The following is a 26619-nucleotide window of genomic DNA, read 5'->3' on the forward strand; positions in this document are numbered from 1 at the left end:
TGCCTGACTCTCCAAACTGGGCTGGGGGGCGATCAGGGATAGAAGAAAGCTGGCAGCTGATCCCATGGCCATCATTCCATATAATAATGCTTTTTTAAATTTTACTGAAGTATGTGCTTAGTTGCTCAGTCATGTCCGACTCTTTGCGACCCTATGGACTACAGCCTGCCAGGCTCCTCTGTCCCTGGGATTTTCTAAACAAGTATATTAGAGTGGGCTGCCCTGTCTCCTCCTCTAGGCAATCTTCCCAACCCCAGGGATCGAACCCATGTCTGTTTCATCTTCTGCATTGGCAGTCGGCTTCTTTACCACTAGCACCACCTGGGAAGACCCTTTTTACTGAAGTATAATTGATTTACAATGTTGTGTTAATTTTTGCTGTACGGCAAAGTGATTCAGTTATACATATTTTTTCTTATTCTTTTCCATTACAATTTATCACAAGATATTGATTATAGCTCCCTGTGCCATACAGTAGGACCTTTGTCTATTCATCCTATATACAATAGTTTGCATCTGCTAATCCCAAACTCCCAATCCTTCCCTCCCCGAGCCCCCACACTTAGCAACCACAAGCCTGCTCTCTTTACAAAGACCATCAATTCAATATTTCATCATCATTCTCCCTCACTGGTCAGTGCAAGTCTCCAGGAACATAAAGTTTTATATCCTTTAAGCAGGACGGGATACTTCAAAGATATTGTCCCCTTCCTTCAGTGATGCATGATATTTGATGGTGCCCATTAATAAATTATAACAATTCAATAAATAAATAACATAATAAGTAAACAATAAAGAATGGAGTCCTCACATTTTTATTGAATACCTGATACATATCAAGTGCTTTGCACATATTTCTAATCCCAACAATGCTGCAAACTGCTTAGTATTATTTCTATTTATAGTTTAAGAAAAACTAAACATAAGTGACTTGCCTAAGTTCATACAACTTGGAAGTGTCAGAGTTAAATTTGAATCTATTTCTCTTTTATCCCTCTCTGCCATACTTCAAATATTATTTAATTATGGAGCTACAGCTATAATGAACAGGCAAGGATATTGTTCACATTTGAGATACTTCATTTTTTTATCCCAACTTTTCTCTCCCTTTGCTTAATGCACTTCTTTGTAAACTTCTATAAGGTTAGTCATCCTTTCCTCAATGAAAATGGATTTTTATTACTATCCTATGAGTTCCACCATCCAAATAATTCTTTATAAAACAAAAATTTTAAACACCTGTTAGAATTGCCAACAAACATCAACATTCCTTACAATGAATTTTAGTAGAATGCAAATTACAATATCAAAACAGACATTGATACCCTTACAAATATATGAAAAATAATTTTTAAAGTTCCAATAACCCAAGATTGTTTATTTTTTTTAATATCAAATAAAATGTTCCAACATTGTATCTATGATTTATAAGCCAGACGTAAAGAAGACTTGTCACAAAAAGAACATTATAATAACATTAGTTCAAACATGTGCCTGTTATTGTAGCATTTATAATGTGTAAGGCAAGAAAAAGAAAGTCACAAAGAAAGAAGTAAAATGGCCTAAATTTGTTGATAACATTATTGTCTGCATGGAAAATCCTAAGGAATCTGCAATCTACTGAATAACTAATAAAACTAGTAAGTGAATTTAATTTCGCAAGGTCATGGGATACAGATCAATAGACAAAAATCAATTTCAATTTTATACCCTGGCAATGAATACTTACAAGTGAAATTTTTAAACTTGACTGTAAAATATCATCCAAAAAACTCAATTATATAGCTTGTGCTTCTGGTTAACTTTTTCCCTTTAAATGACATCAGTGGAATAGAAAAGTTCTTCAACTAGAGGCAACACATTGCATTCACCTGATCAATAGATTAGGTAAATATTTTCAAAAGATTTTTTCAAATAACTGTTTACTTATTTAAACAGATTCTTTTGCATAGTCATAATCCTTAAGAAAACATATTGCATCATTATAATGGCAAGTTATTCATTAAGCCGATTAAATTGAGCATTCCATAGTGTGATTTTATTTTTTTTATTTTATTTTTTTTTTCCAGTGGGTTTTGTCATACATTGATATGAATCAGCCATAGAGTTACACGTATTCCCCATCCCGGTCCCCCATCCCACCTCCCTCTCCACCCGATTCCTCTGGGTCTTCCCAGTGCACCAGGCCCGAGCACTTGACTCATGCATCCCACCTGGGTTGGTGATCTGTTTCACCACAGATAATATACATGCTGTTCTTTCGAAACATCCCACCCTCACCTTCTCCCACAGAGTTCAAAAGTCTTTTCTACACTTCTGTGTCTCTTTTTCTGTTAGTGTGATTTTAAAAAAACAGAACAATACTTCTATTCTCTTCCAATAAGATGTAGTTCAATCAGAAGGTTTTCAAACCAGAAGACATAATCGGGGAAATGCTAGATTTGAAACCAGAGGTCCTGAACTGCCACTAAATAGCTCTATGACCTCAAAAGAGTTTGTCAGATGGTCTCTGAGAGTCAGTATTTTCTTCATTAAACAAACCTCTAGCAATAATTCCCACCTCACAGGGCTTCGTGAAGTTCAAAAGGGAAGAAACACCCACTGTGGTATAAGTCATTATGTAAAGATTGATAATTATTTATTACCAGTTAAAAGTTCTATGTGCTACATGTATCTCCTATCATCACAATTATTTTCTACTTGGGGGAAAAGCAGAAGGAAGAAAAAGGTCAGTCTAACAGCCACACAGGCTGGGGATAACAAATATTAATTTGTCATAAAATGTATTAGGCAGCTAGTGGTAGAACCAAGAAATTAGCAAGCAGGAAAAGAAAAACGTTCAAGAACAGCATTTTTCTTAAGAAAAAATATAGAATAGCTATACAATGCAAGATTATGTAATCTCTAATATAATCATAAAGTCTTTACTAACATCATTGCCAAGAATTTTTTACTTATTAAGGAATTTGACAAAAATTTAGTATACCAAACATCCAATGTTAAATCTCTGGAGTCACTTGATACTGTCACAAAGTCCATAATTAAAGAGAAAAATGCTTTGGCACTCATAAACAATCCCACATATGGAAGGATTCTATTCTAAATACCCAAGGACATCTTCCATCCCACATATATGCTGGCCTCTGAAACAGCCTATGGCCCTCATTAGAGGTTCTGAGCTGGAAGCACTGCCCCGGGAATCTGCCAGTAATTCTAAAAGTTAAGACACACTAACATAGAAAACCCTTTAAAAGCTACCCGTATAGAACAAACACCTTAGTTTAACCCATCTAGTGATCTACACCTTCTTCTCTCTTGTCTCGTTAAGGTCTGTTTATATAAGAAGGCCCTGCATGATTTCTTGGCTGCACTACTGGCCACATGAAGACAAGTGCTGTATAGTCCTTTTTGGGGGCGGTTATCTCAGTGATGGGGAGGATGGCCAACGAGAGGAAGGTGAGGGTTTGAACACTCTTAAGGGTCAATTAGCTTAGATCCACATCTTACACCAAATACTATAATGAGGTCCAGATAGATCCAAGACATAAGCATCTAAAAAACTAGAAAAGAGCAGACTTGTATATTTATCCTACTTATGAAGAGAAAATAATTTCTGGCCAAGAAAATACACAGAATCAAAAGAGAAGAAATAGTTGAGTATAACAATGTAAACACTAACGAACAAGTTTTGCAATATAATGAAAGGGAAACCAACAAAAACAGAATGGGGAAAGATGTAAAGTATAATGAAGAAAAGCTTATAGCCAAACTATGTAAAAAGTGACAAAATTACAAGATGTCAACATTCAGGTTTAACTTGGTAAGAACTTGCTGTCATTTGCTTAGGGTCATTTAGTTTTAACTGTAAGAAAATATTAAATTCAAATCATATCTCCACTACCTTGTGAGGGAATTATGTTAAAACAATCCCAAGGCAATTATATGCCTACTAAACTGACAAATAGTATTAAAATTACACAGCCTGAACCCACAAAGAAAACCTGTATATCTCATCCCACAATATAAATCAGTTCCACCCTTCTAGGGAGCAATAAACTGTGACCTTTGACACAGTACTTCTCCTTTGCTGTGACTTCAGGAACCCGAGAGGAAAAATAACTAATTTGTACCAAAATATTCACAGATGAACTATTTACGATAGGAAAACGGCCCCCAAATAGAGGAACTAAGAACCTGAGACATATAAACACAACAGATACTGTAACATCATTTAAAATGATAAATATATGAACTGTGTGTAATGTGTACAGAAAACATGTATAGAATTGCATGTAATGTACATAGGAAAATAATGTTCATGGAACACATGCTGATGACAAGGAAGAAAAGGAAGAGGGGAAGGGAGGTGGCAGGCTGACAAAAACCTGAAATGAAACTGGAACAGATCAAAGGTTTTATATCTAAGTTCTTGACTTGGGGGTCCTCAGTCTTACGTCCCATTACTTTTGCGCTTGGTGTAGAGAGGTGATTCTCACACTACTGTCATGAAGGGCCAGGCTATTTTGTTTTGTTCTGTTTTGTGTTTTGTTGCGCTTCTATTCATTAAGGAAAGGTAAGAGGTTCCAGAGGTCCCACTGCGCGTGGCTAGTTCTCGCCTTCAGCCAGGTGTGAACGGAAACGTTTAAGCACCACGAAAATCAAATGGGTCTATATCCTGTTCAGACAAACTAGTCCACAGCTGGTGCACTTGGAAGTGGCCATGATGGCAAGCTGCTATAGAAGTCTCCAAATGCTTACTCTCAGTGTTCATGCTTCTCTCATGGCACCATCAGCTGACCACACTTCAAGTAGCACCGGTCTAGAGGGAGGTGAATTGCCCAGCGCTGAGTGTCTCACTGTCAGGAAAGCATCTCTTCAAGGACCTCCAGGGACACCAGGCAAGGCCTCAAGCCTGCAGAGCCCCCCACGTCAAAACCAGGGGATTGCCTGGCAGTCCAGTGGTTAGGACTCCGCACTTTCACTGCCGAGGGCCCAGGTTCAAGCCCTGGTCAGGACACTAAGATCCCACAAGTCACAGTCCCACACCCACCCAGCAGTCCACCATGCCAGCCGCTGCCCATGACCGATTCTCACATTCCTCTGCTCGACCGCATGCCAACGGTCCTTAACTCCAAATCCACTTTCTTTTCACAATTGTTAGCATCTTCTTCACTGAAATCTGTAGCAGGGAGAACCCTCACTTCCTTCAGTTGGGGCCACCACATTCAGAAGCTCAATCACTCATGCATTTGCTCCTTGAGGGAAGGAAAATTGTATGACACTCATTACGGAATTGCAAAGACAGTGCCTGAGCAGCACAGAGCAGGGCTGAACAAACATTTCCGGAGGGAATGGGAAGTTTTGTGTGGTTACTTGTCATTCAGTCACATAGCTTGGTCTCTCTCTCTCTCAAACCAGCCTCAGTGCCCTTCTGACCTGGATTTGAAACACATCACAGCTCAGGCTCCACTTCAAGCCTTTCAGTATAACTAAATAATGTGAGGGCATGCTCAGCGTCTCAGTAGGGTCTAACTCTTTCGACTCTATGGACTGTAGCCCGCAAGGCTCCTCTGTCCATAAAGAAGGAGAATCAACACAAAAGAAAACTGATGACTGAGCACAAAAAAACAGCGTGAGGCACCAGCATGAATACTCAGTTTTCAGGTTTGTTTGGCTAAAGTCACCCTCTTTGCAGCATGGACACCGGATCTGCTGAGTCCCAGCTCTCCTGCCTTCCATAAGCAAGCTGGCCTCACAGGGTTCTTCAAGGCAGCAGTGCCGGCTCCGTACCCCCATCCCTTCCAGAGGCCAGCCAGCCCAAAACGGTCAGTGTGTGCTGGTCTGCATTTTCTTAGCTAAAGCAGATTCTAATTATCATTTACATGATGCACTGAACGGAAACTTGGCCAAGATGCTAGACTTGATTTAGAAACCTAAAATTGCAGGGAAGTCAAGAAATATCACTCAGGGCTTCTCCAAGGCTCCCTAAGAATTCCCTCTGACAACTTCTCCCACCCCACGATCAAACCCTAAGACTGAGAAGCCACATTAGAAGCCCAGGCGATGTCTGTGCCCCATCTTCAACACATTTCCAAACAGACACAAGAGAGACAGAGCCATTCGCTTATGACTTTACATTAGATGACCCAGCGTACTATTCAGAAGTAACATCAAAGTCACCTTGTTTTACACCGCCTGCCATTTAAAAGAATGGTAAAACGCTGAGGGAATATAAAGGTCAAGGTTACAAGATGTTTCAGAAGAGCAAGTGAACAATCCATTTAAATAAAAATACACCACATTGTCAATCACTAGGTGTTCAGAGAACTTTGTTTACAACGGTGTGTACTTGGAGACCAGCCTCCGCTGGAAGTCAGGAAGGGAGAGCGAGCCTGCGTGGGCCACATACTCTGGAAACAGAGTCCCATGTAACCCTTGTTTGTATAACATCGGAACAGTGTGGAAAACAAGCGGTCATTGCCCCAAAGAGAAACATGATGTAGGTAGACAGAGTCACAACAAATCCAGGTCCAGGACAAATTACATCCCAGCACCGGGGAGGGCTGTGACTCACACTCGTGCACAAGGGAGACAAAAAGAACAAAAACACAGTACTTTCTAGAATGCTATTTTAAAAAAAAAAGAGGGAGAAAAAAAAGAGATGAACTAAATTAATTATTAATAGAGAAAAGAAATAACCCGCATGCTCAAGAAAAGATTTGCTTAGTGATTCATGGTGCACCCATGAAGTGTAACAAACACTCTTCAGTCATTTAAAATTGACTTGGGGGGACTTCCCTGGTTGAGAATACGCCTTCCAATGCAGGGAACGTGGGTTCGAGCCCACATACCGCAGGGGAACTAAACCCATGTGCCACAACTAGAGGGCCAGAGCACTGAAACAAGATCCTGACATGGCCAAAAATAAAATAAATGTGTTTTTAAAATGAAATAAAAATAAAACTGACTTGAGTATTTACTAATAGGAAAAGCTGTACATGGTATTTCTGAGTGAAGAAAGCAAATAACAGAAGAGCGTGTATGATGTACTATGTGATATACACAACACATACACACTCCATGACACAGGATATCATACCAATTGGGAGATGAGATGGGATTTTTTTTCTTCACAGTCTTTTGGCATTTTCTAATTTTTCTTCAGGAACATGGATTCACTTTTTAATAATAAAAACAGGAATATTTTTCTTAACTGAACGTATTTAGAATCAAACAATAGAACAGGCAGTCATTCCAATGTTTCCTTTTCTTAAACCAAGTTTTCCTTAGGCTTTCACAACTTCGCCTTTAAGGGGCTGGCTATTCTGGCTTCTCCAAGCAAAAGCATGGTTCGAAATAACTAGGAGATTATCTCAGAACAAGTAGCTAAGGAAATGTGGGAACACGCCACAAGTAAGAGAGGTGATTAGGGAGGCAGACAAGAAAGTGATTACAACTGAGAAAAAATGAAACTAGTCAAGGACAATGTACCCCAGCTGGATACCATCCAAGTTTACAGATGGGGATGGCCTGTGCAGAGTCTGGAAAAGAAGCTGTGAGAGAGCATGTGGTTGTGATGTCTTCTCCGGGGTGCAAGAGAAGGCGGGTGGGAGGATGTGGGACAGGAAGAGTTTATTCAGCAGAGAGACAAGCAAGCTTGGTGTCCTGATAACATTTGCATCCTAGCAAGGAGAGAGAAAATAACAAAGAGGCGTAAAAGATAATTTCTGACAGAGGAGCCTGAGATTGGAAACAACAGAGTTTGGGTCTTTTTTTTTTTTTCTTTAGAGATAGTTGTTATTTATTTATTTATTTGCAATTTGTTCATGTTTTTTTTTTCATTTATTTTTATTAGTTGAGGCTAATTACAATATTGTAGTGGTTTTTGCCATACATTGACATGAATCAGCCAAGGATTTACATGTTGGGTCTTGATACAGCGTGGTGGGGGTGGGAGAAACATGTTGTGGGTGGGGGGGAAGGGAGGGCTTCCCAGAGGGCAAGATCTCAGAATGAGGGATCAGACAAGCAAAACGAAAAAAGAGCACACACTCTAGATGAGAAAGCATGTGCAAAGGCCACAACTCCAGGAAAAGCTTGGCTGTGTCATCAAAGGGACAGAAAGAAACTCAGGGTGCTGGAGTGGGAGGAGAGAGAAGACAGGCCTGTAGAGGCGCTGGGGGGTTCCCAGATGAGAAGCACCATAATCTCATCTACTTTTTTAAAGATCGTTCTGGCTACCACAGAGAAAATTATGGAGAGAGGACCCAGAGAATACGTGGTTCCGAGGGTACTGTAAAGCCTAGACTCCTGCTTTCCAATTCAGTGGCCACTAGCCATGTACGAGTGTGTCAATCTAAATTAAAGTAGGTGACAAAAAAAAAAATCAGTTTCTTGGTCACACTGGCCCCATTTCAAGTGCTCAGTAGTCACATGGGGCTAGGGGTTACCACACTGGGCAGTGCAGACATGGAACAATTCCATCATCCCAGAAAGTTCTTTCAGACAGCCCTGTCTAAACAGGGTAAGATGATGGCTGAGCCTGGGGGAGGCAGAGGAGGAAGACGGGAAAGGAGCTGAGGGCAGAGATGGGGAAACTGGGGCAGATTCAGAATATAACTTTAGGATACAGCTCAGAAGCACAGAAGACAGAAGAGTTGTAGAAGTGTGTGAGAAAGGGCAGTTAGAGGTCAACCCCTAAACATTTTGACTCATTACTTCATAAGACTTCCCATCTCTCTCTGCTCAACTCTTTCATCAAGCAACCATCCGCCTATTAATTTAGTCTCTCGGGTCCTTCCATACCTGAATGGTATATATGAATATTCCAATGATCGGAGCACAGATTGCCCAGTACAATCTGGCTCCTAGAGCAAAACAGACAACAGTTTTAAAATACAAAAATTAAGTGCATGCAGATGGGAAGCAAGTGTCCGATAAGAAAGTAAAACAAAGTTCCAGATCTAGTGCAGCAAGCATGCAATCCACAGAAAGGGGAAATAAAGTACCATCAAAAAAATATATAGGCGGAAAGCAAGGAAAGACTCAAACCGTTCACCAGTAGAACAGAACTCCCAAAATACAACAGTCACAAAATCCAAAACCCTGGTTTCCACAGCAAGTCCACAGAAATAAATCTGTCCATATCAGCTATCTGTCAGACATCAGGCATGCTGTATTTCATGGGGTTGCAGAGTCAGACGCGACTGAGTGACTGAACAACAATATCAGCTAAGAAAAAAAAAAAAAAAATGCATATAATCCCAAGAGACTGTTGGCCTCTCTGCTAAACACTGATAAAGCCTGCTTGTGGCCATGAAGTGTTAAGAAAAAATAGAAATGTTATGCAGTCATGATTCTTCTAGTTTGCTCCAACTCTGACGTTCTCTCTGCACGGAACTCCTATGCCTTAGAGATGCACAGCCTGGTCCCAGACACTAGAGGCACAGTCCGAGCAGCCAGGTTTTGACACGCTGTCAATTTACTGTTCCACAGAGGCATCATTTATTAACTTTTCCCCTAAGCATAAAACGAAATCCTTGCTCTGGGTATTTGGAGCAGTAAGGATGCTGTCACCTGAACAGCTAGGAAGGGTTTGGGCAGAACAAGAGGAGCAGTAGTTACTACGATGCTCACAGGACAGACAGGCAAACTAAAAACTGTGAGAGGATGAAGATGAGGTGAACATCTTCAGCAGCACTGAACTGAAGCTATAATCCATCTAAGTAATTCCCAGCGTACATCTTTTTTAAAAACCGTGAAACTGCTTTGTCAAAGGTAAAAAAAACTCTTAAAGTCAGAGGTCTTATTATTTTTAAGAATAGATGGCTTTCTTCAGGATGCGTTTCCCCTGATAAACTACATTACACACAGAGATTAGGCTTCCAGGCTAACTCATAAAAGCCCATCAATAAGAGCTAAATTCGAGTATGAATAACAGCCCTGATGGCGCAGACAGTAAAGAATCCGCCCGCAGTACGGGAGACCCGGGTTCAATCCCTGGGTCAGGAAGATCCCCTGGAGAAGAAAATGGCAACCCACTCCAGTATTCTTACCTGCAGAATCCCATGGACAGCCAGGCTACATCCGTGGGGTCACAAAGAGTCGGACACGACTAAGCGACTAACACACACAGCCCTGAACAGAGCTCCCCTCAAGGCCAGCAAACACTCATGCCCAAGGCTTTCGCTATAGAACAGAGCCTCACAAAGAATTACTAAGTACAGGATGTCCCTCTGGGGTAACCTCAAGACCCTCTAGATCCTTTTTCACTTTCTTCTCGGGGGGATCTCTCCACCACATCTGTCACTAAAGAGAGGGAAGGCAATAAGGAACACTCCACGGGCAGCCGTGAGTACAACCTTGTAAGGTAGGTAATACAGAAGGGAAAATCAAGATGCAGAGAAAGGTAGCCAAATCAAAGCACTCAATGAAGCCCTGTTGCTGTTAAGTAGTAAGTATGGGAGCGGGGAGCAGGATGGGATTGGGACCCAGGCCAGTCTGGGCCCCACATGCTTCCAGGTGCAACTGAGAAACAGATGTCATTCTGGTGGCAGGAGCTAGGTGGGCGGCTGTCGGTAAGCACACACTGTCAGGGGGCAGGAAAGGTGCTTGGAGAAAAGAGCAAATACTTCTTTTTTTCCAAGGCTGTTTCATTCCAAGAAAGCAAAAGGGCAGACAAAGGAGAGCCACCCCACTCAAGTGAGTAGCCTGGGCTGGGTGCTCTGCTAGGCCATCCTGCAAGGGATGGGAGAAGTTGGAGCAGCCCCTGCCAGCTCCACTCCCCAAACGTAAAAAGGACAGCTCAGTTCTTGGAGGTGGCCCATCCAGGCTGAGGGCTCCCTGACAATAGCAGTGGGAAGACCCGCCGAGGGGGGTGGGGGCAGGGGGAGTGCTCCAAGATGCTAGTGAAGTATCTGCAGGGTTTGGTGGCCTCCATGTTAACTTTCTTGGATGGGAAGGAGATCAAACCAGTCAATCCTCAAGAACATCAGTCCTGAATATTCATTGGAAGGACTGATGCTAAAGCTGAAGCTCTAATACTTTGGCCATCTAATGTAAAGAGTCAACTCATTGGAAAAGACCCTGATGCTGGGGAAGACTGAAGGCAAGAGGAGAAGGGGTGACAGAGGATGAGATGGTTGGATGGCATCATCAACTCAATGGATGTGAGTCTGAGCAAACTCTAAGAGACAGTGAAGGACAGGCAAGCCTGGAGTGTTGCATGCAGTAAGAAATCAAACACGACGGAGCAACTAAACAACAACAACTTCAGCTACTAAACTGATCTTAGTGGTTGCACTCTGCTGACTGGGGGTCTGGAAAGACAGCCCACACTGACTGAGGTTGCTTCCAAAACCCCAGGCTGGAAATGCTGCCCCAGGCTCCTGAACTCGAGCCAATCAGCAGGAAGCCAAGAGGCCTGGGCTAGTTGCTGCCCCCTCAATAACCCCAGGGGGCAAAGATCCCTGAGGCTCTTAGAAAGGAAGGGCTACTCACAAATCCTGGGTCTCTAAACTAGGGGCTGCCAGACCCTGCAGTCTGAGCACTGACCTCTGAGCGCCATGCCAGTCTGCAGTTTTCCCCGAGGGCACACAGTACTTGCCCATTGCCTCTGACTGACTCACCTCCCTCATCCATGTCCTTGGTTCAGTCCATCTTCCAGGGTACCAGCCTTGAAGTCATCTTTAACTCCTCCCATGCCTTCTCCCACTGCATATTCTGTCACCAAGTTGAACCACAGCCTCCATCAAAATCCCTACCAACTTAGTCCTACCACCCCAGTATCTCTATCCCCACTGCCAACACCCTCATGAAGGCAACCCCCTCTGATATTACAAGAAACTCCTGGGAATTACTATTCAAAGTCTTCTCACTTTCCAACCTATTCCTCGTTTCATTTCCAGAACAGTCACATGGCCTCATGCTGTTCCCTTGCTCTTAACCGGCCTGCTCATCTAGTCTAATCTTATCAAGACAATCTCCTTCATCACCCACAGAGATGTCAGCCTTGCCTTCCAGTCTCCCCAGTAATCCTCCCCCATTAGCCAGTGAAGGCTCACACACACACACCAAGCTTGGTCCCACCTCCACGCCTTGTCTCCCCTGCTCCAAAATGCCCCCTCTTCAGATCCCATCTGACTGTCCAGGCCAATAACTCTTCCAGTCTTTACCTACTCCTCCTGTGCCTGAGATCTCCATTCAGGGCCACACTGTTCACAACCTGAATATCCTAACAGTGCTTCAGGGTGTAACCTCAAGACGCATCAAGGCTGACATCCCATCTCTGTCACATACAAGTCTTTGAACATGCTACCGAACCTCCCTGACTCTCAGCTTCCTCTTCTGTAAAATGGGACAACAACAGTAACTGTCGCTTATAAGTCAGTTACTATTGTAATTAAATGAGGTGGTGTGTATAGAAGTACCTCATATGGTATTTGACTCATTACAGACATTCCACTATGATAGGAAGATCCAGGTCATACCCTCTTTTCCTGCGGTCCTCTGTTTATCTCCTAATACTCACACCTCCACTATAGCACTGGGAGCATAGGGGGCTCTAAATAAGTAAGAGTCCTTGCTAACTGACACAAAACAAAATCTTTTATTTTTAATCTTACTGCAGGAAGCACATATTCTTTTCTACATTAAGCAACATCTGTAGTTTGAAGGCAAGTTCAGATTCATCAAATTCTTGTCATTACTGCTTTGTCCTGCTGTTCCAGCTCCAAAAATAGGTGCTCTTGTTCACATCTCCCCTGCACATGGGGACAAGGGTCATCCTGGGCTGATCACCCACAACACTGAACATGAGCAGCAGCACGGAGGCCTGGGCGATGTTCACAGAGACCAGCTCTCGTCTCATCTCCCCAAGATCACCATGTGCGATCACTTTTACCAAGACCCTGCAGCACCTAGAATCACAATACACAGAACACTCAGCAAGTACCTGCAACCCCTTTCCCTCACTTTTCAAGCTTATAACTTTCCAGACAATATTTTAAAATAAAAATACAGCATTAGCTATTTTTAAGAACATGTTTTATTCTAAAATGTATGCTTATAATTTTTTAAAAATATAAAAACAAAAGATACAGCTTTGCTAGCACCAGTTCACAAAATGGCACAGCTTTCTGCTCTCTACTGTTGTTTGTTTTGGCTGTGTCGCTTAGCCTACAGGATCTTAGTTCACTGACCAGGAATCGAACCCAGGCAGTGAAAACACCAAGTTCTAACCACTGGACCACCCGTCAATTCCCTCAGTCGTCTACTCTTTTCCTTTAATTCTCTAAGATCTCAGTGACTCGGTATCTTCAACAATCAGCACCTCAACCATGATAGAGATGGACAATAAATCTCTAGCCCAGCTTGGGGGTGGGGGTGTGGAGAACACCCCAGGAAAATACCTGAGCTGGGTTTTAGGGATCAGTGAGGTGCAGGGGGTGAGGGGCTGGGAGAAGACATTCCAAGCTAAGGGAAGAGTCCAGGCCAACGTACAGAGGAGTGAAAGCATGGAGCATCTGAAGAAAAAGTCCTTAAGGCCAAAGGGAATGCAGGCAGTAGGCAGGTGCTAAGAGACAACACAAGCAAGGAAAGTTAGATCAACATGATAAACTGACTTGTTTACTATGTTTAGATTAATGCAGTTAAAAATTCTTAGGCAGGGAAATGATGTGACAAGACCCATGTTTTAGAGAAACAACTGGGAATGCAATGTGACAGGTGGAAGGAAGGTAAGGAAGTTAGTTAAGAGGCTTCTGCAGGAGTCTAGGCAAGAAGTGACGAGAACCTGAGCCTTGGCAGTGTAAGAGAGAGGAGGCCAAGTTGGAACCCCATCACTAATGGGAAGTGACATAAAAGAGAGAGGAATACACTATATCCACAGCAACATTATCCAAATAGCCAAAAGGAGGAAGCCACCCAAGTGTCCACTGACAGTTGAATGGATAAACAAAATGTGGTCTATATACATGAAATTAAAAGATGCTTACTCCTTGGAAGGAAAGTTATGACCAACCTAGACAGCATATTAAAAAGCAGAGACATTACTTTGTGAACAAAGGTCCGTCTAGTCAAGGCTATGGTTTTTCCAGTGGTCATGTATGGATGTGAGAGCTGGACTGTAAAAAAAAAAAAAAAAAAGCTGAGCGCCTAAGAATTGATGCTTTTGAACTGTGGTGTTGGAGAAGACTCTGGAGTGTCCCCTGGACTGCAAGGAGATCCAACCAGTCCATCCTAAAGGAGATCAGTCCTGGGTGTTCATTGGAAGGACTGATGTTGAAGCTGAAACTCCAATACTTTGGCCACCTGATGTGAAGAGTTGACTCATTGGAAAAGATCGAGGGCAGGAGAAGAAGGGGACAACGGAGGATGAGAACGTTGGATGGCATCACCAACTCAATGGACATGAGTTTGGGTGAACTCCAGGAGTTAGTGATGGACAGGGAGGCCTGGCGTGCTGCAGTTCATGGGGTCACAAAGAGTTGAACACAACTGAGCACCTGAACTGGTCTATATACATGGAATATTATTCAGTTTTAAAAGGGAAGGAAATTCTGACACATGCTACAACATACATGAACCTTAAAAACAAGGTAAGTGAAATAAGCCAGTCACAAAAGGATAAATTCCACTTATGTAAGATACCTAGAACAGTTAAACTCATAGAGAGAGGAAATAGGATGGTGTTTGCCAGGGGCTGGGAAGAAGGAGGAATGCGGAATTACTGTTTAATTGAGACAGAGTTTCAGTTCTGCAAAATGAAAGGCATTCTAGAGATGGGTAGTGGTGATGGCTGCACAACAGTGGGAATCAACTTTATACCACTGAAGTATACACTTAAAATGGTTAAGATGGTAAATTTTATGTTGTGAGTGTTTACACAAACACAACTGTTTAAAAAGACAGAGAGGGAGAGGGAGTAGAGTGGATGACCAGGTACATCCCCCAGCCTGAACCGCAACACTTGAACCAAGCTCCATCCACAGGAAGAAGAATGCAGGAGAGTGAAATGAGAATTCAGAGTTGCACAGGTAACCAGGTTCAATATGAGCTGAGAACACAAACTTTCCTGAAAGTTTTCCTGACAGGATCAGCATCATCTCTTACATACCAAAGCTCTAAAACTGATACAACTTTAAATGTAATTAACCACAGACAAAAAGAGATGGCAAGTGACTTCTTGATTATTAGATGAGAAAAGTAGGATTCTAGGGTACAAAGGGCTGACCACACACATGCGTCAATTTTGCTCCTTTCTGAAACCGAAATAAAAGAACATTTAAGTGATATCTTAAAACATAAATCACAAAATCTGGAAACTGGACTGCAGGTGGATAAGCGCTAAAGACTAAGATGAGCTGACAAAGCCGAACCCTAGGCTTACAAGAGGGAAGACAAGATCCAATCTGATTTACACCCCAGAATTTCCAAAAGGCTCTAGATAACTAAAACTGAAGATAGAACAACTAACTGGTTCAAAATTGGAAAAGGAGTATGACAAGGCTGTATATTGACACCCTGTTTATTTAACTTACATGCAGAATACATCACGCAAAATGCTGATGTATTGGACTGGATGAATCAAAAGCTGGAATCAAGATTGCCAGGAGAAATATCAAGAACCTCAGATATGCAGATGATACCACTCTAATGGCAGAAAGTGAAAAGGAACTAAAGAGTCTCTTGATGAGGGTGAAAGAGGAGAGTAAAAAAGCTGGCTTGAAACTCGATATTCAAAAAACTAAGATCAAAAAAAAAAAAAAAACTAAGATCATGGCACCAGGTCCCATCATTTCATGGTAAACAGAAAGTGAAAAAGTAGAAACAGTGACAGATTTTGTCTTCTTGGGCTCCCAAATCACAGCAGATGGTGACAGCAGCCATGAAATTAAAAGATACTTGCTCCTCGGAAACCTAGACACATATAAAAAAGCAGAGACATTACTTTGCTAACAAAGGTCCATATAGTTAAAGCTATGGTTTTTCCAGTAGTCATGCATGGATATGAGAGTTGGACCATACAGAAGGCTGAGCACTGAAGAATTGATGCTTTTTGAATGGTGGTGCTGGTGAAAACTCTTGAGAGTCCTTTGAACAGCAAGGAGATTAAACCAGATCCTAAAGGAAATCAACTCTGAATATTCATTGAAAGGACAGATGCTAATGCTGTAATACTTTGGCCACCTGATGCGAAGAGCTGACTCACTGGAAAAGACCCTAATGCTGGGAAAGACTGAAGGCAGAAGAAGGGGGTGACAGAGGATGAGATGGTTAGATGACATCACCAACTCAATGGACATGAATTAGAGCAACCTCCAGGAGATGGTGGAGGACAGAGGAGCTTGGTGCAGTCCATGGGGTCACAAAGAGTTGGACACAACTTAGCGACTGAACAACAACTCCAGCTTACTGTGAAATTGGGGTGAAAAGGAGTTAAAGAGGAAAAGTTGTGGAGGTAACACTCAGGGCCCCAGATTCCTTCTCCATTCCAAGAAGCCCCTCCCCACACTGTTGTTGCAGTCGTGCAGTTGTGTCCTCCCACACTAGCGAACTACTGATTTATTCTCTAAAGCAGGTAAAAAACAGAATGCAGGTCTGTGGGACAATGGGTTCAGTTAAAAATAGGGGTGCCACAATACACAGAGACTTAGAAATGTATGTATCATGTACGTGTATCAGTCCAGAATTGGTCAGAAAATACAAGCTATTCTAGGTATTTCAGGCAGGAAGGGATTTAACACAGGGAAATAGTGAGACAAAATCACGAGAAGAGCTGTAACAGCCAAAGTCAGAGAAACCACCACTCAAGTTCAGGAAATCAGAACACACAAACATCACAAGAAACTGCAAAAATGATCCCAGCTCCCCCCATGACTGATGTCCCCACGAGTCCCAGAAGGACACACTCACATCTGCCATGTGCAATAGCAATAGTAGCTTCTTCTCTTTCACCTTTCAAATCTCTCTGGCAGAACCAAAATCAGAATCCTGCCAAGAGAGGAAAGTGGTCCTAGAAAAGGAAGAAAGTCTCCACAGGTTGAAGACCCAGAGTCTGGACTCCCCAGAGCTGGCAACCTAGAAAGGGGGGAGAGGTGGGACCCGGTATATTCAGATGAAGGTGGGGCTCAATGACTAAGGAGGAGAGAGATTTTACATGGTAGTTCATGAAGGTTGTGAGCATAAGTATGAACCAATGTCTCCCATTTAACTACATCAAACTTTCTACATAACCCCTGACAATCAAACACTTGGGCTTACAACTTCTTATCTCTTTCTTTTCTTCCTGTGAAAGTGAAAGTGTCAGTAGCTTTTAGTCATGTCTGATTCTTTGCGCCCCTATGGACTGTATGTAGCCCACCAGGCTCCATGGAATTTTCCAGGCAAGAATATTGAAATGGGTTGCCATTCCCTTCCCCAGGGGATCTTCCTGATCCAGCAATTGAACCCAGATCCTTTGCATTGCAGGCAGATTCTTTACCATCTGAACCACCTGGGAAGCCCCATTTTTTCCTATAGCAATTACTAATTGGCCAGGCACATATATTTATTTAATCCACAAAACATCCCCATGAGGTAGGATCTATTATCGTCTTCATTTTGCAGACTGGAGAAACTGGGACACAGAGAGGTTACAAAGCTGGGTGACAGAGCTGGAATTCAAACCCTGCCAGTCCAGTTCTTTCTTTCACATCTGTCCCCCACAACAAAGTCCCACTTTCTACATGAGAATCCCACAAGATTCCTTTCCCAGTGTTTCCCATGTGGTGTATCCTTACCATTTTCATAACCCATAACCACAGATAATTTGTATGTTTCCTAGACATTCATTGAGTTCCTGGTACATATACCAGATGCTCGGCCAGCAGCTGGGAACACAAAACCCCCCTTTCCAGGAAGATCCCATTACAGATCCTGCAAGATGAACCAAGTCCTGGAGTGGTGAACCTTACTGGTCACGGTGAGACAGTGGACCAAATTGGTAGGTGAAAAGACAAATTCTCACTCATTCCAAAATACCTGTTACTGGGCATCTGCTCTGTGCAAATCCCTAGCAAATGGGAAGAAAAGAAGCAGGGGGCACTGAAATGAGTTGTCACGCTGTCCCACTTCACACCACGAAGGTGAAGAATAACAACAGTGGTCACACCACACCTTAGACATGGGAGACGCAAAATAAAAATCTATCAGTTCAGTCTCCCTCTAACACCCCTTTAAATCACATTACTCACAGGAGCTTTCCATGACTGACCGCATGAAATGCAAGATCCTGTTCTTGGCATTCAAGGCCCCCATCTTCTATTCTACTTGGTTCTGACCTCACTGCTTATCAAATCAGTCTTTTTCTTCCAAATACATTATTAGCAAATAAAAAGAAAATATTCACATTTTGTGTTTGCACATATAGTTTACGTGGCCTAGAATGTTGTTCTATTTATTTCTAATCATCCTTATTTATGACCATTTTCAAAAGTGTCCAATGCAAGGATGACTATGATTTCCACTCAGATGATTTTGGTCCTCTCTCTACCACAGTCCTACTGCACTGGCAGATTAAAGCCTCTGCGGTTTGGCACCAATGAATTTTGCTCTGTATGGTTCTTATAGCCATGCATTTAACAGCGGGCACATAGTGGGTGCTCTAGAACCCTTATAAGATTCATGATAAAGTGTTAAATAAGTACCATAGGGAAAGATCTCGAACTATCATGCACTGTACTTTAACTAGCTATAAAATCTTCTTTCTCGTCCTCCCTTGAAACACAGATAAAGAAATATACTGATTCATCGACCTTGTAAATAAGCCCAGTCTTCCCCAAGGAACTACTGTGACATGAATGAAATCATTTTACACTGGACAAGATACTTTTAGAATAGTGTTTGGCACACAGTAAGCTTCCAATAACTATTTGTGAAAGTGAGTAAAATAATCAGCTTTTTTTCTTCACTCCTACCATACACTATAAAATACAGAAAAGACTTTCAGTAACAAAGTTTGTAAGAAGAATCTGAAGAGTAACCCAGTTTAAACAAAGAGAAATCGGTTTTACCCACTTTACATGTTGTATTATCCTAGGGGCTACTTTCCCCGTGGCATTCACAATCTTCGATTACTTAAGTTAATTAGGGTCATTCTTCTCCACCTTTAGAAGCTATTAGTGGAAAGTTGCTCAACACTAGACACAAAATCTGAAAATGACATTTTTCAGATACTTTGTGGATACAATGACACTGCTGACAGACACATTAAGGAGTGTGATCACAAGCTGCTAAGTAATAAATATAACCATTTCATTTCACACTACACACCTTTTTAAAAGAAAAAAGAAGCAATGAGCAAATAAATGAGACTTTTATCTCCCAAATGATCTATTACTAGCATAAAAGAAAAATATCACAGAAAGAATACAAATTCTGCAACTCCACTGTGTACAAAACAAAAAGACTTGGAAATCAGCCGAAAGCAACTCACAAGATAATAAGGATACTTTGGAACATGTGCCATTTATCTGGCTTTTTTTTTTATCCAACAAAACATAATATGAATAAACTGTGTTAGACTATTGTTGTGAAATCTGCCTCGATGCCTCCAATCCAGAAACCTCCCTTTTGCATTGAGATCTGCCGAGTGACACATGAGCTCTAAAGTGGGTGGATAAAAATAACCTGGTCCTCAAAAAGACATGATAAACGCCAGACAGCTGAGTCACTTTGAAGCCCATTTTGACTCCCGAAAAGGACAGTTCACCCTCCTTTTTCCTTCTCACACATACACATACAACCTGGTGAAACACACACCAACAGCGCCGGGAGGACGGCGGCGGTGCGTCTCGACTTCCCCCGCCAGTCTCTGAGGTCACGACTCGCGACTGAACTTTTAATAATTTATACTGGTGCATTTCACTCAAAGTGACTCGTTTAGGAGGGAAAGAGAAAGGATTCGGGAAACCGTAACAATCCAACAGACCCTCGATTTCTGCTGCCCCAGTGGAAGCACCCGAAGGTTTCTTCCGATGTTCTGACGGAAAGAAAAGGAGTGGGGAGTAATTTAAAGTGGAGAGAGGAAAGCAGAACAGTCCAGGAGTGGGAATCGTGAGCAAAGCAAACGGTCCCAGAAAGAGAAGGGCTGCGTGCATCCGGGGTGAATCAACCCGTCCGCCCACCCGCCCTCCGCGCTCGCCCCAAAGAGAACGCAAACCATCTGCAACGCACAGTTAAGATTAGGGAACTCTTCGACTCGATCTATCTTTCAAACGGTGGCGGGGCTTTGGAGCCGCTGCTAGGAATTTGGGTCCTGGCAGCCTAAGAAGGCTGGCGGAGCAAACCACCCCGGCCGCCCCGGGCTTCGGCTGCAGCAGCCCTGGGGAATCCAGCGCCGCCGGGCACCCGGTAGGCACTCCTTAAGTGTCTGCCGAACTGCCGTGCCCCCGAGCCAACTCTGGAGCCCCGAGGAGCCGGTCCCGGGCTGCCACTGCGCATCTTCTCCCCCCTACCCCGCGCTTCACGTGCGGCCGAGTTCGGCGGCCGCCCCAGGCCGCGGGCACCGCGACCTCCCCCGAGGCGCCGTCCCGCCGCCGAGCCTCACTTACCGGGGAGTCGTAGGAGAAGGCGCACTCGTTCTTGTAGACCCTGTCCCCGGACCGGGGCACGCGGATCGTGGGCATGTGGGGCACTAGCAGCTCGCCGATGTCTCCTGCAGCCATCTTCCTGCTGCCGCTGCCGCCCGGCATACCGAACAGGGCGCCCCGGCGCTGCATGGCCGCGGCGCGCACTCGAGCCGAGCCGAGCGGGGCGCTGGGTCTGCCCACCTCGGCGGCGGCGGCGGCGGCGGGCTGCGCGGGCGACGGGAGCCGAGCCGGGACGGGCGGGCAGAGCCGGCCGCAGGGCGGGAGCGGGCACCCCGGGCCTGGGCTGGCGGGCGAAGGGGACGCTGCTATTTTTAATCCAATGGCGAATCGCCGGCCCAGCTGCAGCGTCAGGCGGGGCGCTCGGGAGCACCCGCCGCAGCGCGCGGGGAGGGGGCGCTGGCGAGGGGCCTGGGGCCACGGCCCGGCTTGGAGGACGGGGCGGAGGGCGCGTCCCGGGGGCTCAGGCTCCGGAGCCCGCTGCGGTGGAGCATCACCGCCGCGTTTTCTATCCTAAATCGCTAGTCTGCGAAGGGGCAACTCCGAGGCAGCCAACACAAAGGGCAGGATTTGAGATTTTTTTAAACCGCTTGCTTTTAAACAACCAGGATAACAGCGGGGACGTACCCTGATTGGATGGGGGTGGGACTCTAAAACCTAAAGTGGGGCCCAAATCTAAATTTGTTTTTCGCACTTCGATATTAATCTAAGACTTGTTCCACACGTTTTTAAGATCTAAAGCTCTTTGAAAGAGCATAGAGTAAGATTAAGTAAGGATAAATGTATATTTTCCCAGTAATACTGACTTTTCTTACGTATGGGGGAGAGTATCAAGATTATTTGAGGGAGGGTATATTTTTGTCTGTCTTTGGAAAGTCTTCTCTTCGTGAACCATTTCAGTTGACTGATTTGGGATCTTACTTCATACATACTTCTTCCCTGCCTTTGCATATCCAGTTCCTTAAATAATAAATGGGAATAATAGGTTGGGGTGGGAGGTGATATAATAATCTCCAAAAACAGAGCATGTGTCACAGCATACTCTTATTTTCTTCAAAAAAAAAGAAAGAAAGAAAGAAAGAAAAGAAACTCAGAACATGAGTTCAAATCTCCTGAGCTTCCCTAACTACACCTAATGTAAAGGGCAGGATACCAGTGACGCCTACCAGTTCATGAAACAGAAAAGGTGACTCAATACACTGATTTTTATGCAACTCAAAACTACAATGAGGTACCACTTCACAGAGGGTCAGAATGACCATCATTAAAAAGTCTACAAACACAAATGCTGGAGAGGGTGTGGAGAAAAGGGACCTCTCCTACACTGTTGGTGGGAATGTAAGTTGGCATATCCACTGTGGAAAACAGTATGGAGGTTCTCAGAAAACTAAAAACAGGAATTACCATATGATCCAGCAATCCCACCCCTGGGCAGATACTCAGATAAAACTATAATTCCAAGAGGTACATGCACCCCTATGTTCATAGCAGCACATAGCTAATCTACAATAGCCAAACCACGGAAACAACCCAAGTGTCTGTCAACAGGTGACTGGATAAGGAAGAGGTGGTACATATATACATTGAAATACCACTCAGCCATGAAAAAGAACAAAATAATACCATTTGCAGCAACTTAGAAACAACTACAGACTATCATACTAAGTGAAGTAAGTCAGAAAGAGACAAATACCATGTAATATCACTTATGTGTGGAATGTAAAATATGGCACAAATGAAACAGACTTACAGATACAGAGAACAGACATGTGGTTGCCAGGGGCAGGGGGAGAGAGAGAAAAGACTGGGAATTTGGGGTTGGTAGATGCAAACTATTACGTTTAGAATGGATGAAAAGGTCCTAATGTATAGCACAGGGAACTATATCCAATTTCCTGTGATAAACCATAATGGAAAAGAATATTTTTTTTTTAATGTATGTATGTGTATAACTGAGTCACTTTGCTGTACAACAGAAATCAGCACAACATCGCAAATCAACTGTACTTCAATTAAAAAAAACAAAAACAAAGAAACATGCTGATTTCTATAAGCCTTTCCCAGGTCAAACAGTACTTAAATTGTTTTTCTTTTTTCTTCCATTATTTCTGTCACTCTCTCTGATTCTGCAGATGTGCTGGCTTTGCTAGGGAGAAATGATGGTACCTGGAATTTGACATGAGTTACCCGAAATAGACAGATGAACTCTTTCTGCACTTCTGAATTTCCAAACCTCAAGCAAGGCTCAAACACACCACACATCTATGTAACTCACAACTTTCTAACTCAATCTAATGGAAATGGAGAAGAGGAGACAAAAGTTAAAAAAATAAACACTGTTGCTACTCTCATCCTTGGGAAGATACTCTCAAGGAGTTTTTGCTTTTTATTATCCTCACCCACTTATCACCTTCTGTAGTATCTGTGCCTGTTTCAGGTTCAAGGATGAAGCTTGCTTGTCTAATTACAGAGAAAAACTTGATTCAGGAACCTTTCAAATATTTTAAATATTTTTAAATTGAATGCAAATTAAATCAAGACACCATTTTTCACCCTTCACATTAATACAGATATGCTGAGTTGGCCCAGGTTTGGGAAATAGGCCCTCATATGCTTTGTCGATAGATTGAAACATTCGATCTCTTTGGAGGGAAATTTAATACTAAGTATGATTTTATATGCCTATACTATTTTCCCCAGCAATTCTTCATCTAGACATTTATGCTACAGATAAGTTCACACTGTATAAGGATATTTGTTGGAGCATTGCTATAGTAACAAAAAACTAAGAGAAGCCTAAAAATCCATCTATAGGAAGTGGTTAAAACACAGTACCACTGAAAGAATAAAGCACCCTGTCTGTGCTGATGTGGAATAATCTTCAAATCATATTACTAGATTAAAAGAGGTGAGATTTAATGTATAAAAGCAAGACCATGCGTTCAAGGCTAAGGATGTGCCAGAACGCCTACTGCACATCCTATATACTGTGGGCCTTCCTTCTACGTGTCGGTAACTGTGCTAAATATTTTTAATGTTGCCCCTAAATAGCTATAGATTTAGATATCAGTATTCTATTAGTAAATTTATGCAACACTGTAGATAGATAGGTGCTTGTTTGGCCTTTGGAAGCCTCTGGAAGAATACACAAGAAATTAATGACAGCTGGGCTCTGTGGAGAGAAACACAATGCCTAGGTTTAAAGAGGCACTTACTACCACTCTTTACCTTTCTATACCATTAACAATTTTTATCATGTGCAAGTATTGCTCTAAAAAGTAATTAAAACTCAATTGTGAAAACAATCTAAGTTCAGTAATAACCCGTAATATTAATAGAGGTTGAGGACAATTACTGCACCACTATAAAAATACATCCCAACATTTTTCATGCAATGAAACACTTTGAAAATGAGAGTATTTGTATAGCCCACTAAAGTAATTGGTTAATTACTTCAGTTCACGAAGCCTGGGGCTACTAGTCTGGGGGCCCCAGTGACCCCAAGCCCCACCCATGCACTCCCAAGGATCAAAGAGATATTATCAGACCTGAATGCCATCTCTGTATATCAAAATGTCAATGGCATGTCGGATGGAAAGTTTTAATCGAAACAAGGGAAAATGACACCATCTAAATTTGGACGAATGATTAAATTGGGTATATCTATTCAAAAATGTTTATATAAATCTTAAAAATGATTTTTGTAAAAATGATTGTTTTAATCCATTTGTAGTATGTTAGCTTAATCTATTTACAATAGTTATACAATATCATTGTAAGATTTCAATTAAAAATAAACATGCATTTTTGACAAAACTGGAAAGACGTAAAGTTTAAAGAGTTACATTTAGGATTTGGTTATAAGATTTTGTTTCTATTTTTAAAATTTCTGCAGTGATGCTACATTTGTTTCATAAAAAATTTTCAAGGCAAAAAAGCTGAGATAATGTCTTAATTGTGCCACTGTGGGAAAAATTCTAGTTCTGTTACTGGAATCTTTAAACTTAATTTTGCAAATTCTACATGTGAATTTATAACTGGACTGTGTCACTATTGGGTCAGTTTCCACATGCGGATCTTGATCAAAGAGCAAAAATAAAGTGGTGATGGATACACAATTTTAACTTCCAACATAAATTTAAAGTCTTACCAAAGAGATTTCAGAGGACTAAAGATGAACTGACTTTCGTCACGTCAAGGGGGTTAGACCACCAAGTCACTCCGCAGCTCAAAAGCCTCCTCCCATGATGTTCAGTGGAGCCCAGACTCCCCTGGCCTGGCATTCAGGAACCTCCCCCAACTAACACTCCTTCTTGTCAGACTTTACTCCCACGCCTACACTCCTGGTGAACACAATTTACTGTCCCCCAAGGATAAATGTACTTGTCTCAGCCTCGGTTGAAAGCTCTCTCCTCTCATTTCTGTCTTCTCAATCCTTTCAAGACTTTTCCCATGGAACCTTTTCTGATTGCTCCAACCCTCAGGGATCAATCTTTTAAAAATGACAGTCCCCAAGAGAAAAATCTTTTAAAAGAAGTTATATTTCTTAGCATCCTTGCACATCGTGGAAGCTCAGTGTTTACGGAATATTGCCCACCCAGAATGGAGTTGTCTGCTTATTTTAGACACTCAATAAGTACCTACCAAATGAATGACTCACATCTGTGACATTGTAATAGATATGTTTTGCAGTCAGTTTTGTTCCTTTTAGGTAAAATTCATTGTTGCATAAATGTTCCCAGAACTGACAGAGGTTACATTAAAACATGACATGAATATTAGTTACTGTGACTAATGCCAAAAAGGGGAATTGGGAAAATCTACAGAGAAAAAGATATCTTAATTATTTCAATTAATGGAAAAGCTCTTGACCTCAGATGTCCTCTAATTATGTGCAGTGATCTGTTAAAGCCATATATGGTAACAGCTTGTTGTGGAGACATCCATAAAATTTTCTGTCCTGGCAGAGAGCCCCTGCAAGAAGCACTGGTTATTAATATAAAACAATAGGTCACTGGTTAAGAAATGTAAGGCATTTTCTGCTTGAAGCAATTCTATATAACAATCAAAAGTCATATGGTTTAAGAATATTCATTGACATGAAAAAATGATCCCTGTAATGCAAACAGCAAGAAGAGACTGTCAATGAGCATATACACTATCATTCTGTCTAAATACATACACACATATACATAGTCATAGCATAAAAAATATTAGGTTCGAATAAGCTGTTAGTGGTGTGCATCTCTGACTGCAAAAATTATTTTTATTTCTTTTTTCTTTGTCCTCTTCCATGTTATCTAAATATTTTCGATTAAGTCTCCATTTCCTTTTGTAAATAAGAGGTTATTTTTTTTACATTAAATGAGAGGTTAACTCTTTATATTACCACTGATTATGTCAGTTTTCTCTTCCACCTGCCTTCTTTCTTACTTGCTTGTCCCCTTTACCTTCCATATAAAACTCAGCAAGTTTCTGGTGTTAAGTTTATAGACAATCTGCCTAAATAGAATGGAGGTTCAGTTTGGAATGAGCAAGCTCCTTGACAAGCTGTTAACATCAAGATGAGGTAAACTGTTATTCTGCTTGAGAGGAAATCTGAGATCTCTATTCATCTTTTGGGGTTTCGTGATGTGTAATACTACAGTCCTTTCAGGAGACTGACTCATAAGTTACTCACAGAGGTAGGCAAGGTTCCTTTCTGGCCAATCTGACACCATCCCTACTCATGCCCACCACCATTTCCATGCACACACTGAAAGATGAAGCCTCCACTCAGGTGTAGACAAACCTGGTGTGAACAGAGTTTAAAAAAAAAAAAAAAATATATATATATATATATGTACCAGGACTTCCCCCAGTGGTCCAGTGGTTAAGACTCTGCACTTCCACTGCAGGGGCACAGGTTCAATCCCTGGTCAGGGAACTAAGATTCCCCACATACCATACGGTATGGTCAAAAAAAAAAAAAAAATTAACCATAGAGCCACAG

The 26619-nt window shown here is 42.3% G+C and overlaps 1 protein-coding gene across 1 annotated transcript in view; it reads right to left on the minus strand.

Moving 5' to 3' along the window:
* The window catches only part of USP13 (ubiquitin specific peptidase 13), a 129450-nt gene extending 108119 nt beyond the window's left edge, over window positions 1-21331 (minus strand). Inside the window, exon 1 of the mRNA XM_065942361.1 lies at window positions 20592-21331. Within this exon, the coding sequence (XP_065798433.1) occupies window positions 20592-20759 (168 nt within the window). The 5' untranslated portion in view covers window positions 20760-21331. The remainder of the gene's footprint in view (window positions 1-20591) is intronic.
* Window positions 21332-26619: the final 5288 nt, after the last annotated feature.

The sequence above is a fragment of the Muntiacus reevesi genome, chromosome 8, assembly GCF_963930625.1.
Source record: "Muntiacus reevesi chromosome 8, mMunRee1.1, whole genome shotgun sequence".
Lineage (NCBI taxonomy): Eukaryota > Metazoa > Chordata > Mammalia > Artiodactyla > Cervidae > Muntiacus > Muntiacus reevesi.